The 16,606-nt window shown below is 44.1% G+C and overlaps 1 protein-coding gene across 3 annotated transcripts in view; it reads right to left on the bottom strand.

Annotated features, from left to right (window-relative positions):
- The window catches only part of LOC116947613 (ubiquitin carboxyl-terminal hydrolase 15-like), an 84,815-nt gene that overhangs the window by 46,233 nt on the left and 21,976 nt on the right, over nt 1–16,606 (bottom strand). For all 3 annotated transcript variants that reach the window (XM_032963558.2, XM_032963559.2, XM_076070748.1), the window contains 2 exons: nt 3,789–3,915; nt 101–246 (listed from right to left, as the gene is read on the bottom strand). In XM_032963558.2, the coding sequence (XP_032819449.2) occupies nt 101–246; nt 3,789–3,915 (273 nt within the window). The remainder of the gene's footprint in view (nt 1–100; nt 247–3,788; nt 3,916–16,606) is intronic.

Here is a 16,606-nt window from a genome sequence, read left to right as displayed (position 1 = left end):
GACGCAAAAACAAGGACGCGAAAAAGAACGGATTTGCGGGACCACGATGGAATCGCCGGGAGGAATGGGGGAGGGGAATAGGGGGAGGGTGGACACTCGCCTGCCCCTGGCACAGGCCCGCGTCCTGAATGCTGCTGTCCAGTTTGTTGAGAGGCTCGTACGTGTTGGATGTATACTTGTTCCACAGCCGCGTTTCCTTGTCCTCGGGTATTTCAAACAGCTTCTTCATCTCCTTCTCAATCGTGTCTGTTGGGGCAAAAGGCGAATGTAAGAATGATGCAGCTGTGAGCTCTTTCGGTGCTTGCGCATGCCTTGCCTTGGACCAAAGTGGTTCCGTGCTTAACATTGAGACACAAATTACGGTCAATTTGTAGGCACCTTCTGATGACGCCCAGAACTGCCGAGACACCACGGCAGAAGCGTGCTGATGTGATATTAACCCATGTCCAAATCCATAACTGTCATATCTCAAGGCCTATTGGGGATTTCTCTTTAGATTTATTGTTCCAAAGCTCAGTCATCAATTATGGTATCGACGGTGTGTCGAGATATGCATAAAATAACGTAAAGATTTTATTTTTTTGTAAAGTTGTCGGTAACTGAGCTAAATGCATCAACCCATTACTGCTGCCCGAGATTTTAACCCAGGAGCTGAGTTCTTTCGACTCCTGAGCCACCCACCATGCCACCTCATGGGAAAAACTTCAACCTCAAGATATTCCACTTATCAATAAGAATATATTTGGTTAGCACTCGGTGGGTGGGGGGGTAGAACTTTCGATTTACGTTGGCAAGTTATCGAGTTCAAATCCTGATGGAATTGACTCAATATATCATCATAATCATAGCTCTGGGGGGTCAATAAAATGAGTGATACTATTTGGTACTGTTAAACGGCATTCCTCCTAGGAATGTGGATTTGGCAGCGTGGACCTCATAATCTTTGTCAAAAGGAATGAGCACTGCCCCCCTGTTCATCAGAACTTGGAGAAACCCACTGATTTTTAAACAAGAAAGGATAGTGGACTTCATAATCAGAATCTTTATTTAAGACTAGAGGAATCCGATAACCTATGAAGCTCTTTATAACTCAGTTCTGTCTCTGCATATTTGTATAAATACAACATTTTGATTTAAAGCTTTCATGACTGCAGGGATTCATATTCTTGGTTCTTTCGGTAAAGTCATGTAGAAGGGAAACAATAAAATAATAAAAACATATATAAAACAATAAAATTCTCAAGACGTTTCGACTGCAACACAAGCAATTATCATTAGGTGTGAAAACCACAGCAAGAAAAGCCACCATAAGCATGAACAATCAATTAAGACCCGAAATGGTTTATCAAATCGTTCCCATGATTGCTAAGCCAGAATCCATCTTCTCGGTTGAAATTGTCTCTGTGTTTGTATATGTGGATAGCCTCATAAACGAATCTCTCATGGTAGTCAGATGGTTTGCAAAGAACCTCTGTCTTGGAGAAGTCAATGTCATGTGAGCCTACTGAATTATAACAGTGACCTGCCACGGCCGAGGTGTTGGTCCTACCGTGTTTAAGGTCTGCTTTGTGTTCACGAATGCGGTCCTAACATGTCGTTTGGTTTCTCCAATGTAACTACTACCAGAGGCAACTTAGTTTGTAGACGCCAGGAAACTGTATGTCCGGAATCACATCTTTTACAGACGGAACCAGATCACGGATTTTATGTAATGTGTTGAATTGGACCTGGATCTTGCGTTTATTCAAGATTTTGGAGATCTTTTTTGTGATCCCCGCAATGTAGGGTAAAGTAATGGTTTTGAAAGGCTCCTCAAGAGGGTCCTTCTTCATGGTTGGAGTGATAGCTTTGCAGATTGTGTAATCGGAATAACCATTAGCCTTAAGAGCTTGGTGTACGTGCTTGAGTTCACTGGCTATGTGTTCCTGGTCGGATATGCATTTGGCTCTATGGTGCAGAGTCTTGATGAGGGAATTCTTCTGGGATGGAAGGTGGTGGGAATCCGGTTTCAGGTAAGCATCTGTATGGGTAGCTTTCCTGTAGACAGAGTGGCTCATTGAACCATCAGGTCTCTTTTTTATTAGGACATCCAAAAAAGGTAGCTTGCTATCTATTTCGACTTCCATGGTAAATCTGATGGCTGGGTGTATGGAATTGATGTGGTCGAAGAATTGGTCTAGAGCAGGCCGGCCATACGGCCAGAGGACAAAAGTGTCATCCACGTACCTCTTCCATAAGGTTGGGCGTAGAGTGGCAGTCTGGATGGCGTCAGTCTCAAATTTGTCCATCAAAATGTTGGCTACAACCGGAGATAGGGGGGAGCCCATTGGGGTGCCCTCATCGTCACGGTGGCTAGGAGATGTTGTGTTGCAGTTGAAACGTCGTGAGAATTTTATTGTTTTATATATATTTTTATTATTTTATTGCATCCCTTCAATGTGACTTTACCGAAAGAACCAAGAATATAAATACAACATGTTTCAGTCTATCGCTCTTGCCTTTCCAGACCACAGTTACCCAGCAGCATTTGTTCAAGTATGCCAACTCTGAACCGGTTTAAATCTTCTAGGTCTCATCAGGAGTCAGGATTGTGATTCCTATTAACTTCAACTCATCAGAATCTTTATTTAAGACTGGAGGAATCCGATGAGCTATGAAGCTCTTTTCCACCGTTGTCTAGTATGGCCAGTGAGTTCAGTGAGTAACAACAATATAAAAACGAAATATAAATGATATATTCGTCGATTATATAAGTCCAATTTATCAAGCTTTTGGCAAGGACTTGGACAGAGCACAGTGCCACAAAGGGGCCTTGGTTGATGAAAACCAGTAGGGAGATGGTGGACAAGAGGGGGCAGGATATACCAACGATGAGAATAAATACAACAGGGCATATGTTTGGGTATCATGGACCGCAGCTGCAGAGGATGTGATAAGAAATTATTTATCCACCCAAAAAACAAAGTTAGTATTATCAAATTCAAGTGCATGTAACGTTAAGATAATCGTCACTTTACATGGAAAATGTTTAGCAAGCAACTTAGGTTTGCGTGGGTAGTAACAATGTTATTTTCCTGTATTGAGAGAACCTAAGATGAGAAGGTTAAATATGCAATGTTTGTAAAGGGTCTAAGCTTCTATTTGGACTTTTCGATGATAAAAAAAGAACTGTAATTGTACACCACTGCCAAGTACATATTATATACTCACTTGTTGCATTCCCTAGATTTCGAATTAGTGCATATTGTACCACATTAATTAGTCTTCTTGTAATTGAATTGTAAAGGTAAGACTTTATATCATTACCTGGATATTAAATCTAATACCTGCATGTGATACACAACTTCAACGAAATGACTTGATATAACATTAAAAATCATTCCACCTGGAATGAGTGATAACATTGGCACCAATTTACATCAAAATAATGCTTCCAATATCATACAATTCCAACATTACTTAGCTCTCCGAATTAATCAATGCCAACAGTGCCAGGCTTTGCTACAAATGTGTGTGGTGACCAGTTCGCACAGACTCAATGTGAATCACTAATGTCAAATTGAGGAGGACAGGTACATTGATTTGTTTAAATCTAGCCTAATTATACACGCAGAGAAAGCCACCAGAAGACAATGCATGCTGGGATGTTTTTTTTTTGTATGCATGTTGAACTTCGTCCGCGCCATACGTAGCCAACCGTGCTAATCGGAGGTAACGACAACAAAGTAGGAGTCTCCTTTTAAAAATTGGAACGCACACAGAAACATGATGGGGCAGGTCTGGTTTACCGATCGTGTCGGCCTTGCTGAAATGCCGTGTGAAGCTGTTTTCCACGTCCCCATTTTCACATAGCTTCAGCTCCGTCAAGTACACCTCCACCTTGCAGTGCTTCACAAACATGCCGTGTTCCACCACCTGGAAGACAAGCCAGCAGCATGGACTTGTCACCACAACCTCTAACGTTCGCGAAGGAACCACAGCGGAGCAACACGGGCTATATTCATTGCAGTAAACATTTAAAATGAAACATCTCCCTGCTCGTAGAAAGAACGTGGTTGTTGCTCATCCTTGATGACGGCCCTGAGTGGTGCCTGCAATTCTACATTTCCATGACATTGGGATGTTTGAGATGTTTGGTCAATTTCTTAAAAAAAGTGTTTTCTATTTTATAAATGTCTCTTATAAAAAGGGTCACCTTGAAACCCAAAGGAATATATATCATCATCATCATCACGACCCATGAGCAGATAGCCCCGTAGGGGTCCAATGCACATTCCGTCACTTGTTTCCACTGTCCTCCGTCTTGTGCCAAAATGCTAAAGTAGTGCCACATCTTTCTGGCACCAATCTCTCATGTCGTCATCAAGCCATCCCTGTTAGGTCTCCCACTCTTTCCAGTTCCTTCCATTTTTCCAGAACAAGACACTTTCCATTTTATAGATGTATGTATATGGCTACATATCTGATACAATTTAGTTGTGGGTAAGCATGCATGGGCGGCGTCTGAGGGAGGATCACAACCCCCAGTGCGGGAGGAGCTGGAGGCAAACTCTCCTTTTTGTGTCCAGGAAAAATGTGTCAGTGCCAGTGGGAATCAAAACCGTCCGACTTTGCAGATTGGCTCGGTGTGAACTTGCTTAATCGTGAGGTTATACAGCTGCCTAAACAAAAGCCTTTTGCGACCTGAAAACTTGCACTTCACATTCAACTGAAAATGCAAATTCCCAACTGAAGTGCGTTGGGCTTAAACGTCTACCACGTGGCTAGTGATGGTGTTAACGGTGCAATAATTTCCAACTTCCTTTCCTTCAGTTGCACATTGTTTCCACTACACAATTTTAAACAATCAAAAGAAGTGGCTGCTCTTGAGATGAACGGGTAACCCTGGGAACAATACCATGGTTTTTTTCTTGACATTCTAGGTGTGATATCTAAGTCTAGCCACATTCTTTACCCAGGGCAACACCTGGCCTGCCGTAGCTACTTTTACACAAGCTGTCACCTTTGTGTCATGGTGACATTGTCAGCGGTGCATGACTTAAGCGTTTAAAACAAATGTTAATACATTCGCCTTCAAATAAAGTCACCAAAGATTGTGCCTGGCTAAAGAATATTGTGTGCACAAGGTGACAGATGGAAACACGGACAATTTGTATTTTTACGTAGTGAGTTCAACTGAGTCGCAGACGCACTCTTTGGAGGCAACACACGGGGTAACTACCCCATGACAGAATAATAACCTATGGTGGTAACCACCTAGGATAACTACACTCATTACACCGTAACGAGCTACAATGGACCGGACCACAGCTTGAGTCCCGGTCCACGTGTTGGAGACTCTGTAGGACGTAGAACGTAGATTTCTCTCCAGGATGAACAGCAGCAGCCCGTCCCTCTGGGGGACCCGGCCTATATCCTCTGTGGCGTGGCTGGCTCCGCCCTTGGCCAGGACCACCTTCCTCGAGAATCCTCGAGCAGGATCTCGCCCCTGACACGTGACCACCACTAGCCCCCCACTTGGGGCCCCTGTGTAGACTTAACCAGTCAGGTGTCCTCTGGGGTCAACCAGAGTGCCGCGGCCTATAGTAACCCCATTCCCGTGGCCGGCACACCCACACCCTATCCTGCAGGGGTCTGCACTGCATGCCAAGCGTGGTGCCATCCAGCGCTATCGATCAGCGCTTACCAAGCCCCTCTCGGGCCGGTACTGCACCCACATTCTAGTGGTGCCCGCGATGTCAATACGCCACACGCCGTGCCTCTCTAGGGCTGGCATTACACAGTGACATCCGTGATGTCACTACATTTATACATGCTGCACAGATCATAATCCTGATTTTACAAGTTGTAGATGTAAGCCACGGTTGATTTAACTGTTTTTTTTTAATATTAATATTCTTGGTTCTTTCGGTAACGTCACGTAGATAGAAAATAAAATTAAAATAACAGATAATAAAATAAAATTGTGAACTTATATAACAAAACATAGCTAGATATTAAAACATTAAATATGTATGAGTTGTACGTGCCCAAAAACAGGAGGGCGGCACGCTGTATAAACATTCCAACGCATCGCTGCTCCTGCTCCGTACGAAAAACAACACAAAGGCGACACCAATCTGTCATTAACCGCTCTGTGTTTACGCATTCCTAGTACGCCTGTCGGCGGGGTAGCACTGCACTTGGGCAGGGAATGTAGAATGCGTATAAACCTGCGGCACAAGTGCGCGTGTGGCAGACGGGCTCCGCGCTTTGGGAGAGAACCGCGCGCCGTCGCTGGGCATCCCTCGGCAGCGTCCGCGAGCCGCTGGGGAATCGCCAATCGGCACGGGGAGCTCTGCCAACCACGCCAGCGACACAACCACGCGCGACGCCACAGCCAGTGCCAGGCGGCCACTTAAGGCACTCGCCCATGGTGGCTGCGCTGATCAATAATTGAGTAGAGAGGCATTGGGCAGTGCTGGGACCACACTGTGCCCACTCGAGCAGCTTAGGGCTAATTACGGAGTGTACGACTTCAAAACCTAAGGCCATAACAAGCTTGGTGGAAAACAACTCCAACTGCACAAATCATGTCAACAACTGTAACTGTTTTTATTTAAACAGGTGTATGGCCTGCTGAGATAGAGCTCTTTATCAGAAGCGACCTGGCCACAAGTGGTAGTCCAATGAAGTGGCTTTATCATGGGGGCATTTATAGCGGCCAAACACTCTTAAATGCATATTGCTTTTAATGTTAAAAGAAAAACCCGGAGGAGCCGGAGAAAACCGCACGCGACGACAGGGAGAACATTCAAACTCCAAACATACAGCAGGCGTCAGTGGGGATCGAAGCCGCAACCTCCTGGAAACCGGGCGAGGTAGTTAACGTCTCGCTACTGCAGTGCACGGTTATTATGAAATCAATGGTCATATAGACACGCACGATAGCAATCCGTCCGAGACCAAGCAGCTCCACCTTGAGCAATGATCAACAGCACTTCTACGCTGATGGCCCCTACACTCTGAAGTTCCCCATCGGTTCCACACGCCCGCCCTTCCCACCAGCTGCCTCGACAAGAATTTCGTCCAACTCCCCTCCACGCGATTCCAAGTCAAAACAGAAACATTCAGCAGTAAATACGACCGTTGCTTGACTCCTCCTTCAACCTTAGAAGGGGATTGTCCTGAGTATGCAGAATGTTTAACACGTAGGCTTTCGTGACCAATATGATCCATCACATTTATGTGGCGGGTTTAAACGGCACATTTATATTTACGCCATCGAACCCAAAAACATCGAATATGGAGTATACAGAATATTGGTGTAATCCTTACCCCGCAAGCTCATTTCCTAATCCCACATCTGTAACCTATCCACAACCCTTTATCTCTGTTTACATAGCATTTCCTTTACCCGTCCCTCTAATAACACTTCATAACGTTAAACTGTCCTTCCTTCACATGAGTAGAATCCTCCTGCTTTCTATCAATATGACCTGCACTATGAAGCGTTGGACCATTAAGATGCCCTGCTCGAAGCACCTCATCAGCGGTCACGAAACACCATTATTATTCAAACCCAGACGTCCCTGAAATGGTTTTTAGCTCACCAGTCCATCAATTACAATATTACGCTCTCTCTGAATCCTTCTCGGCCTTAACCCCTGCCTAACGTCCCTGACCTCATCATACCCTACTCCTCCAATTATGACGCATTCTCTCCATTTTATCAAGGCACATCTCCTCCCAATAAAACAAGACACGTCGCCCTCCTCACAATGGGTTCACTCTTTCTCCTCTGCAGCCAGCAATATGAGCGAACGCTTGCACGTGCCCGCCTACGCTACCGATTCCCACATGCAAATTTATGGAAACATTTCCATCTGGCATGAGCCAAAAAGAACAATATTAATGGGTGTGGCAGGGCGGCGCAGCGGTTAACACTCGTGCCGCACAGCATAAAGTACCTGGGTTCAATACATGACTCAGGTGCCTTATTGTATAGAGTCTGTATGTTTATACTGCTAGGTGGACAGAGGTAGGGCGATTTAATAAACTTGCCAATTGCTGCAAATGCCATGCCAGAAGATAGAATTGGAGACCTCTGGTCCAGTTTGCTAAGCCATTACGCCATGGTAGTATCAAATTGCACTTTACATGCTGAACGATAAAACTGTGCCACAGAGCCTCAGTTTCAAGACAGACCTTGCAAAAAAAAATGTTTTACTCATAATGAGACAAGTATGTTATTCTTCTTGGCATTAACCAGGCAATGGCCTACAATGCAGAGAATTCTCAGGCATCAGACATCTGCAAGCAGTTTAAGGTAGCAAGCTTAAGTGTCCTCTCTGAACGTAAGTGGAACAATGGATCCACAAATCTTCATTGCTTGCAGGTGTGGCCGCCCGTCTGAGAATACCAGGCTAGACTGCAACTTTATTCAATGTGCAGCACTTGCACGTTGTGCGACAGGGTGGCACAGTGGCCTCCATAGCAAGAGGGTCCTGGGTTCGAACCCTGACAACAACCCTTCTGCATGGAGTTGGTTATGTTCTCCGCCTGTTATGCATGAGTTTTCCTCTGCGTTCTCTGGCTTCCTACCAAGGCTAAACACACACAATGTAACTGTTGCTTGTCAAACATTCCAATGCAGGACCCTACTGGCTTTCCTGAGTAAATAAGTAATTGTGATTATGAAGTGCATACCAATATGTACCGGTGAACTTTACTCATTACACACTGCAGACAGTTTTTTTTTTATGAAAGGGTTAAAATGCTAGTTGGATAATTTACAAATACTAGAAGGAAAGTCCTTTGCTGTTGATGCCCCCCGGGGTCCGGAATGCTATCGCGAATAAACTACAACTTGGATCATTACCTGTGAGATCTGCACTCAAAACTGCTCTTGAGAAGTTGTACAACCCCCGCTGCCACTGCGATGCAGAGTGGCCTGAAATTAAATGCATCTCTCCGGATGTCCGCTGCAAAGTATGATGATAGTGTGCTGATCTTTAAAGGAGCATTGAAAAATGTTGATACTCCTGCTGTTATGGAGTGACTCATGCTGCCAGCTATGGCTGCAGAGATGGGTCGTACATGTTATGTATATCGTTTATTGTTAAATTTGCATCAGTTCCTATGATCACTGTTACACTGTTTTTATAGCTTCATTTTTGTGATTTTGAAAACGTACGGTTAAGGCATGTTTGTTTGTTGAAGTACGTAGATAGCCTGATAACTTTAATCTAAATGGTCTTATGGTTGTTATTGTATGACTTGCATCTCACTGGGATTTTTGCACACAGAGTTGATATACGGTGTTTTTTTCTGGAAGATTTTTGCCGTTTTTTCCTGGATGTTTCTGTTGCGCGTCGTCACTTTAAGACGTTCTTTGTTCGTGTTTTTGTTTGTTGCGGCTGCACCCGAGTCAAGAGCCGCATGGCTCACAGGGCTATACCTAGTAAATGAAACTGAATTTAAATCTTTGTTCTCATCGCAATATTTTACTGTGCCTCTACGTGCTGAGGTTTGTGGAGAAATAACCATGTCTGTAAATGAACATGAATACAGGGTCCATACTCTTTGGTTCTATTCGGTAAAGTCACGTAGGTAAAAAATAAAATAACAAAAAATCACGACGTTTCGGCCACAACACAAGTGGCCTTCATCAGGTGAAGGGACCGGACTGTCCAGAGGACAGCGTTGGAGTGAAGACAGCAAGCCCAGGTCGCGTCCTTTAAGCTGTGTTGTGGCCGAAACGTCGTGATTTTTTGTTATTTTATTTTTACCTACGTGACTTTACTGAATTTAACCAAAGAGTATGGATCCTTGCAGTCACGAAAGCTTCAAATCTAGAATAAATACAGGGTGTTTAAAAAAGATTCACCCGATTTGAAATCGCTATATCTCCGCAACCACGAACCGCATGGCAAAGCACCTTTGTATTTCAAGATTATCTGCCACAGGAATGACACTACCTGTACGAAAATAACAGACTCGGTGTATGCATGTTCAACTTCTTTCACACCCATACGTAGCCAACCGTGCTGATCGGAGGTGCAGGAGGAAGGCCAATAAACTAAACACAAAAAGCCGTTCGAAGATAAATTAGTTTTCAATCTAGATTTAAAAGTGGCTCCCAGTGGCTTTTTAATCTCGGCAGGGCGTTGCAGACGGCCGCGGAAGCGCATCAGAAAGCGCGCAATGCAGTAACCGTCATTGTTCGATGGGTAGACAAAAGCCTCTGCTGTGCGAATGAGCAGAGTTCGTGTGAAATAAAAAAAAAACGCCGATTCTACGAAACCATTCATTTTTTCAATTTATCCAGAAATAATTTAGCGAGTCTGAAGACTTTTTTTTTTTTACAGGAAAGTCATTCATTGGGATGTTTAGCCAATTCCTTTTACAAATGTTTTGTGAATTGAGTTCCGGGAGAAACTACAGCACGCAAGATATTCGAACAGCCGCATGTCCACACGGATGTGTTCACAAACCCGCTTGCTGTGCTGCCACCTCCTGGTCTATTCACAGCCTTAGTCTGTGTTTGGGAGTTGCACAAATCTGCATCTTCCACCGAGGCCTCTCTCACGAACTGGATTACAGGACATGGGCTGGCTCATTCCCACTTCATGTGGTCTTTGTGGCGCTGCCACATCTTACAATATCTGCACGGCTCTGAAAGGATGAAGCCGCTGCAGGAGTCTCTCGTACCGGAAAACTTCAAAGATGCTGCTGGGGGAATCCTTCAGGGGAAGTTGATGCGGACCAATTGGGATAATGATAAAAAAAATCACTCGGAATATAAATCAGTGCCTAATCATTCACCAACAGTAACACAACGAATGATTACCCAAGTGACAAGCACAGCTGCATTAAGCAAATACGTTAATGAGATACTTTTCCGAGTACTGTAACAATATCCTTAATGAGATTAAAATTCACAGTGCCATCAAAATACAAATGAGCATATCTCCGAGAGCAAAACAACACCAGAAATTAAGAATTCAACAAGACACCGCAGCCCATATGGCAAATCATTTGCGTATATGGCTTCACTATTCTACTAGCAAATACCAATAGACCTTATAGTTTCCCTTCCACAGTTTCCCTGCTGTTTGCTGATGCAGGAAACACGAGGACAACACTGTTACCAGGCTGAGGCTGGCTCAAACGCCGATGCCGCTCGTTGACTGATTCCTTCACCTGCTGGACGAACACAATGATTCCTCCTGCCATGTTTAGGACTCGGTCCACCAGACTGTTTCGTCTCATCATGCAGACCATGTTCAACCACCAGCACACTCCGATGAGGACAGTTTGCTATGTACGGTGCAAAATTAGTTCAATATACATAATACTACCTTGAATAACGCTGGCAACACCTTTAAGCATAAATAGGTTTTATTAATTCTGCCTGTTGCCGTTGGCTGTGCTACAATCATACAATCACCGTGAGTGTAAACCGGACACACATATACATACATACAAGGTCACAACAGCATTCTTCCACCAACAGTGTTTAATGGAAATAGAACCTACAGCTAGACATATGTAAAAAAAAAAACAGCATTATAAGCTCATCCCCACACCTACGATTAGCAGGGTTGACTACATACGGTGCGAAAGATGTCCAACATAAATATATCACATTCCTCCAGTCTAAATAAAGATTCCGGCTTCTCTTTCTGCCTCTTTTCTCACACTGCGTGGCTTTGGAATTCCAGCCCATCGTCTCTTTTCCCAAATTATTATATCACCTTGCTCAATTCAAGCAACGTGCCAAACTTTTATCTACTGCACCATCAATAGTCCTGTTTGTTGCAGCCCCTTGGCCTAACACAACGAACATTGCTGGTAAGTTAATACTCATTAAGTAAGTTAACACTCATTAATGGTGTGACTCTGCTCCGCATTCCATATTCAAACTATTCACGAGCGTGCCTACACGTCTCATTCACTTTCATTTCACCGTAACGTACACACACTGGGGCAAGCTACACAATATATCTGCGAGAAACGAATTGTTTTAATATTTTTGATTCATTCACAACTTCCACTTGAAACCGTTTTCGTGAGAAACGAGGCTGCTTTGCTTGCTGTGCATACGCTAAAGGTGCAGTTTATGATGAACGTTCATCTTGTGTTTATCAAGAAAAGGCAATGGTCCCAGAAGTATTGCTTGCTGCATACCATACTCCAACCGTGCCGGTCAATGCAGTTGCTATTCCACTGTCGTGGCGTTCCATGGAAATACAACCCACAGCTGACAACGTCACGATACTTCTTCTTCTTCTGTCGTGTATGGCTGCTGATGTAGATGCAGAGCAACGACTGCAATTGTACAGTCACGTGGTAAAGGCCTGACAACTGCTTCAGGAGCAGCGGAGTGGTGTATCATCGCTGCGATGTCTCCTTTGTATTTGTGGATCGGGGCACTGCGTCGTTATACATTGTACTGTCTGTTCTGAATGACCACAGTCGCACGCTACGGGAAAGTTTTTAATTTTCCATTTGTGTCCATTAGGTATCCGCATCTACTACCATGGTTTGTGCAGTGGATGCAATTTACGGTGGACCATGAGTTCAACATTGCATAACATTTATTTGGAAAGGAAAGTAGAAACAAAACTGCAAGAGATGTATTTTAAAAGGCAACAGTAAACAAAATAAATTGATGGTATTCAAGCAAGATTCAACCAAAATGCAATGAAGTATAACTATCAAGGAAACAGACTACTGAATGAGGTCCCAGTTTATATGGAGCGCTTATGCAAATCACGCTTGGTAGTCGAGCAGCAATTGTTTAAAAAGCCTGACTCTGCTGATGAGACCAAGAAGGTTCAAACTAATCCAGAGTTTATTGCTTATACAAATGCTGCTGGGTAATATTGGTCTGGAAAGTCAATCGGCTGATTGACTAAACCCTATTTTACTTTTGTGCAGAGACATAGAATGGAGTCCTACTTATGTATGCTTTTAATATTAAGCAGTAATGACTAGATGCATAGGCGGTTTTAATTTGAATAAGTATGGTGATGTTTTTTAAACTAATACAGTATCTAATAGATAAAGAACACAAGCATGTACTGAAGACTCCACAATATCCAAGCTCTTGTTAAGTACCAGCTAGCAAACCGTGGTGATATGTCTCTCAAAACACAGACCACAACGCAGTCATCCCTCCCAAAGGAGTTGGTGAAAACCACTCAACTTGTGTTTTAAAGTACAGCTACTCTCGATTGACCAGGTCCACACACATATGATGTATTTGAGGAGACATGAACTCCAGAAAGAAAACATGAGTGTTGAACGTGTAAAGGGTTCTCTACTCCTGCACAGCGAGAATGAGTGTGTGATAAGATAAGTATGGCTGGACAGGCAAGTACAGTGAGGGAAAAAACGTATTTGATCCCCTGCTGATTTTGTACGTTTGCCCACTGACAAAGAAATGATCAGTCTATAATTTTAATGGTAGGTTTATTTGAACAGTGAGAGACAGAATAACAACAACAAATCCAGAAAAACGCATGTCAAACATGTTATAAATTGATTTCGATTTTAATGAGGGAAATAAGTATTTGACCCTCTCTCAATCAGAAAGATTTCTGGCTCCCAGGTATCTTTTATACAGGTAAAGAGCTGAGATTAAGAGCACACTCTTAAAGGGAGTGCTCCTAATCTCAGCTTGTTACCTGTATAAAAGACACCTGTCCACAGAAGCAACAATCAATCAGATTCCAAACTCTCCACCATGGCCAAGACCAAAGAGCTCTCCAAGGATGTCAGGGACAAGATTGTAGCCCTACACAAGGCTGGAATGGGCTACAAGACCATTGCCAAGCAGCTTGGTGAGAAGGTGACAACAGTTGGTGCGATTATTCGCAAATGGAAGAAACACAAAAGAACTGTCAATCTCCCTCGGCCTGGGGCTCCATGCAAGATCTCACCTCGTGGAGTTGTAATGATCATGAGAACGGTGAGGAATCAGCCCAGAACTACACGGGAGGATCTTGTCAATGATCTCAAGGCAGCTGGGACCATAGTCACCAAGAAAACAACTGGTAACACACTACGCCGTGAAGGACTGAAATCCTGCAGTGCCCGCAAGGTCCCCCTGCTCAAGAAAGCACATATACATGCCCGTCTGAAGTTTGCAAATGAACATCTGAATGATTCAGACAACTGGGTGAAAGTGTTGTGGTCAGATGAAACCAAAATGGAGCTCTTTGGCATCAACTCAACTCGCCGTGTTTGGAGGAGGAATGCTGCCTATGACCCCAATAACAGGTGGAAACATTATGCTTTGGGGGTGTTTTTTCTGCTAAGGGGACAGGACAACTTCACCGCATCAAAGGGACGATGGACGGGGCCATGTACCGTCAAATCTTGGGTGAGAACCTCCTTCCCTCAACCAGGGCATTGAAAATGGGTCGTGGATGGGTATTCCAGCATGACAATGACCCAAAACACACAGCCAAGGCAACAAAGGAGTGGCTCAAGAAGAAGCACATTAAGGTCCTGGAGTGGCCTCGCCAGTCTCCCGACCTTAATCACATTGAAAATCTGTGGAAGGAGCTGAAGGTTCGAGTTGCCAAACATCAGCTTCGAAACCTTAATGACTTGGATAAGATCTGCAAAGAGGAGTGGGCCAAAATCCCTCCTGAGATGTGTGCAAACCTGGTAGCCAACTACAAGAAACGTCTGACCTCTGTGATTGCCAACAAGGTTTATGCCACCAAGTACTAAGTCATGTTTTGCAGAGGGGTCAAATACTTATTTTCCTCATTAAAATGCAAATCAATCTATAACATTTTTGACATGCGTTTTTCTGGATTTTTTTGTTGTTACTCTGTCTCTCACTGTTCAAATAAACCTACCATTAAAATTATATTCTGATCATTTCTTTGTCAGTGGGCAAACGTACAAAATCAGCAGGGGATCAAATTCTCTCTTCCCTCACTGTACAAACGTCCTTCAATATCAAAAAGAATAATACAGCGCAAACGTACAAAATCCACTCCAGACCAATATCTTCACGTTCAAAACTCTTCATCGGCATCATCAGCCACTGCTGGATGCGGCCGTCCCCACGCTCTTGCCTTAACATGCTTCTGATTTTATTATTTTATTATTTTATTATCTTCCGTGCCGGCCAGGCGTCTCGGAAGAAGCAAGAGCACCCACATGGTACCCCTCCACATGGAACCTGCTGGTCAATTAACCGCGGAAAAACCCATTTATACTGCCGGGTGGAAAGAGGTGGATGGAGGAGGAGGAGGAGGAGGCGGAGGAGGAGGAGGAGGAGGAGGAGGGAGGAGGAGGAGGAGGAGGAGGTAGGGCATTTAAGAAACTTGCCAAGCCGAATGTTTCAACTGGCATGCCAAGAGATTGAACCGGCAACATTTGAACTGCAAAGTGCAGTGTGCGCTTGCATAACGCCGAGGCAGCATCCAGAGGTCAACTAAGAGGGTGGGGGGGGGGGGGAAAGTTTCAGGTCACAATATTTTTCTACTGCTACTATTATACGCTGCTGTGTTATTGTCCACCTTCACACGAGAGGAGGAGTTACTACTACGAAAAATATATATTTTTTATTTTATCAGGTAAGGTCCACTGAGACATGCAGCTCTCTTTCAGAAGCTGCCTGGCGATCACAATTGACAGCTCAACCAAGTGGCTAACCGTGCGGACATTTATAGCAGCCAAACACTCTAAACGCATGTTGATTTTAAATGTGGAGGGAAAACCCGGAGGACCCGGTGAAAAATCCGCGCGACCACGGGGGAGAACATGCAAACTCCAAATATACAGCAGGCATCAGGGGTCGGAATTGAACTCACGACTTCCTTTATATTATTACTATATCTTGCTACTGGCAAAGGAGGTCTCATAATGTAAATGCTCACCCCGAGCTTTCATACTCTGATAGTGCGCTGTTTTTGAGTTGTATGCCTTTTGGCGTCATCTGGTCCAGCACCAGTGGAGACTAGGCTCTAAGAAAAGCCATCTCGGGTGTGGACCAATCAATTTCAAGGACAGTGCATATCATTATCAGAGTTGTCTTTTTTTGTTTGAATTTTGACTGCTTGTGTTGTGGTTATTGCAAAAATGATCCCTTGTATAAAGGAGTCAGTTCTGGTGCCAGATAAAAGGGTAAAAACCTATTACTATCACGACTTCCTGTATACCAGGCGAGGTAGTTAACATCTTGCCTTGGTGCGAGACGCCGCAGTCATTTCAAATCTTGTGCCCGCAGAGGAGTTTATCGTGCACGGTGAGCGGGGCGCACAACTTGTTCACATTCACGAACTTCGCGGTGCCAACATGACATCCTCCCTCGTCACAACATATACCCCTGACCGATTACAGCTCCTTGCTACATAATTTTTTCATTGTGCACATAACTGTACATTATTTGCAAACTTTGTTTGACGTTAAACGCTCTCGTCAATGCAATGTACACTTGCTGCAATTTTTTTTCATTACAAAATTTACATGAATCCTGGTTGGGGAAGGGGGTCAACTTAGCTCATCGTCCTGTTGGGGTTAATAGGGGTGCCGCAGAGCTGAGATGTTAACTACCTCGCCTGGTATACAGGAGGTCGTGGTTTCGATCCCAACACTG

The sequence above is a fragment of the Petromyzon marinus genome, chromosome 30, assembly GCF_048934315.1.
Source record: "Petromyzon marinus isolate PM22_M1 ecotype Great Lakes invasive population chromosome 30, UKy_Petmar_22M1.pri1.0, whole genome shotgun sequence".
NCBI classification, from domain to species: Eukaryota; Metazoa; Chordata; class Hyperoartia; order Petromyzontiformes; family Petromyzontidae; genus Petromyzon; species Petromyzon marinus.
The sequence above is the reverse complement of the archived record's forward strand: the minus strand, read 5'-3'. Positions and strand labels throughout refer to the sequence as shown.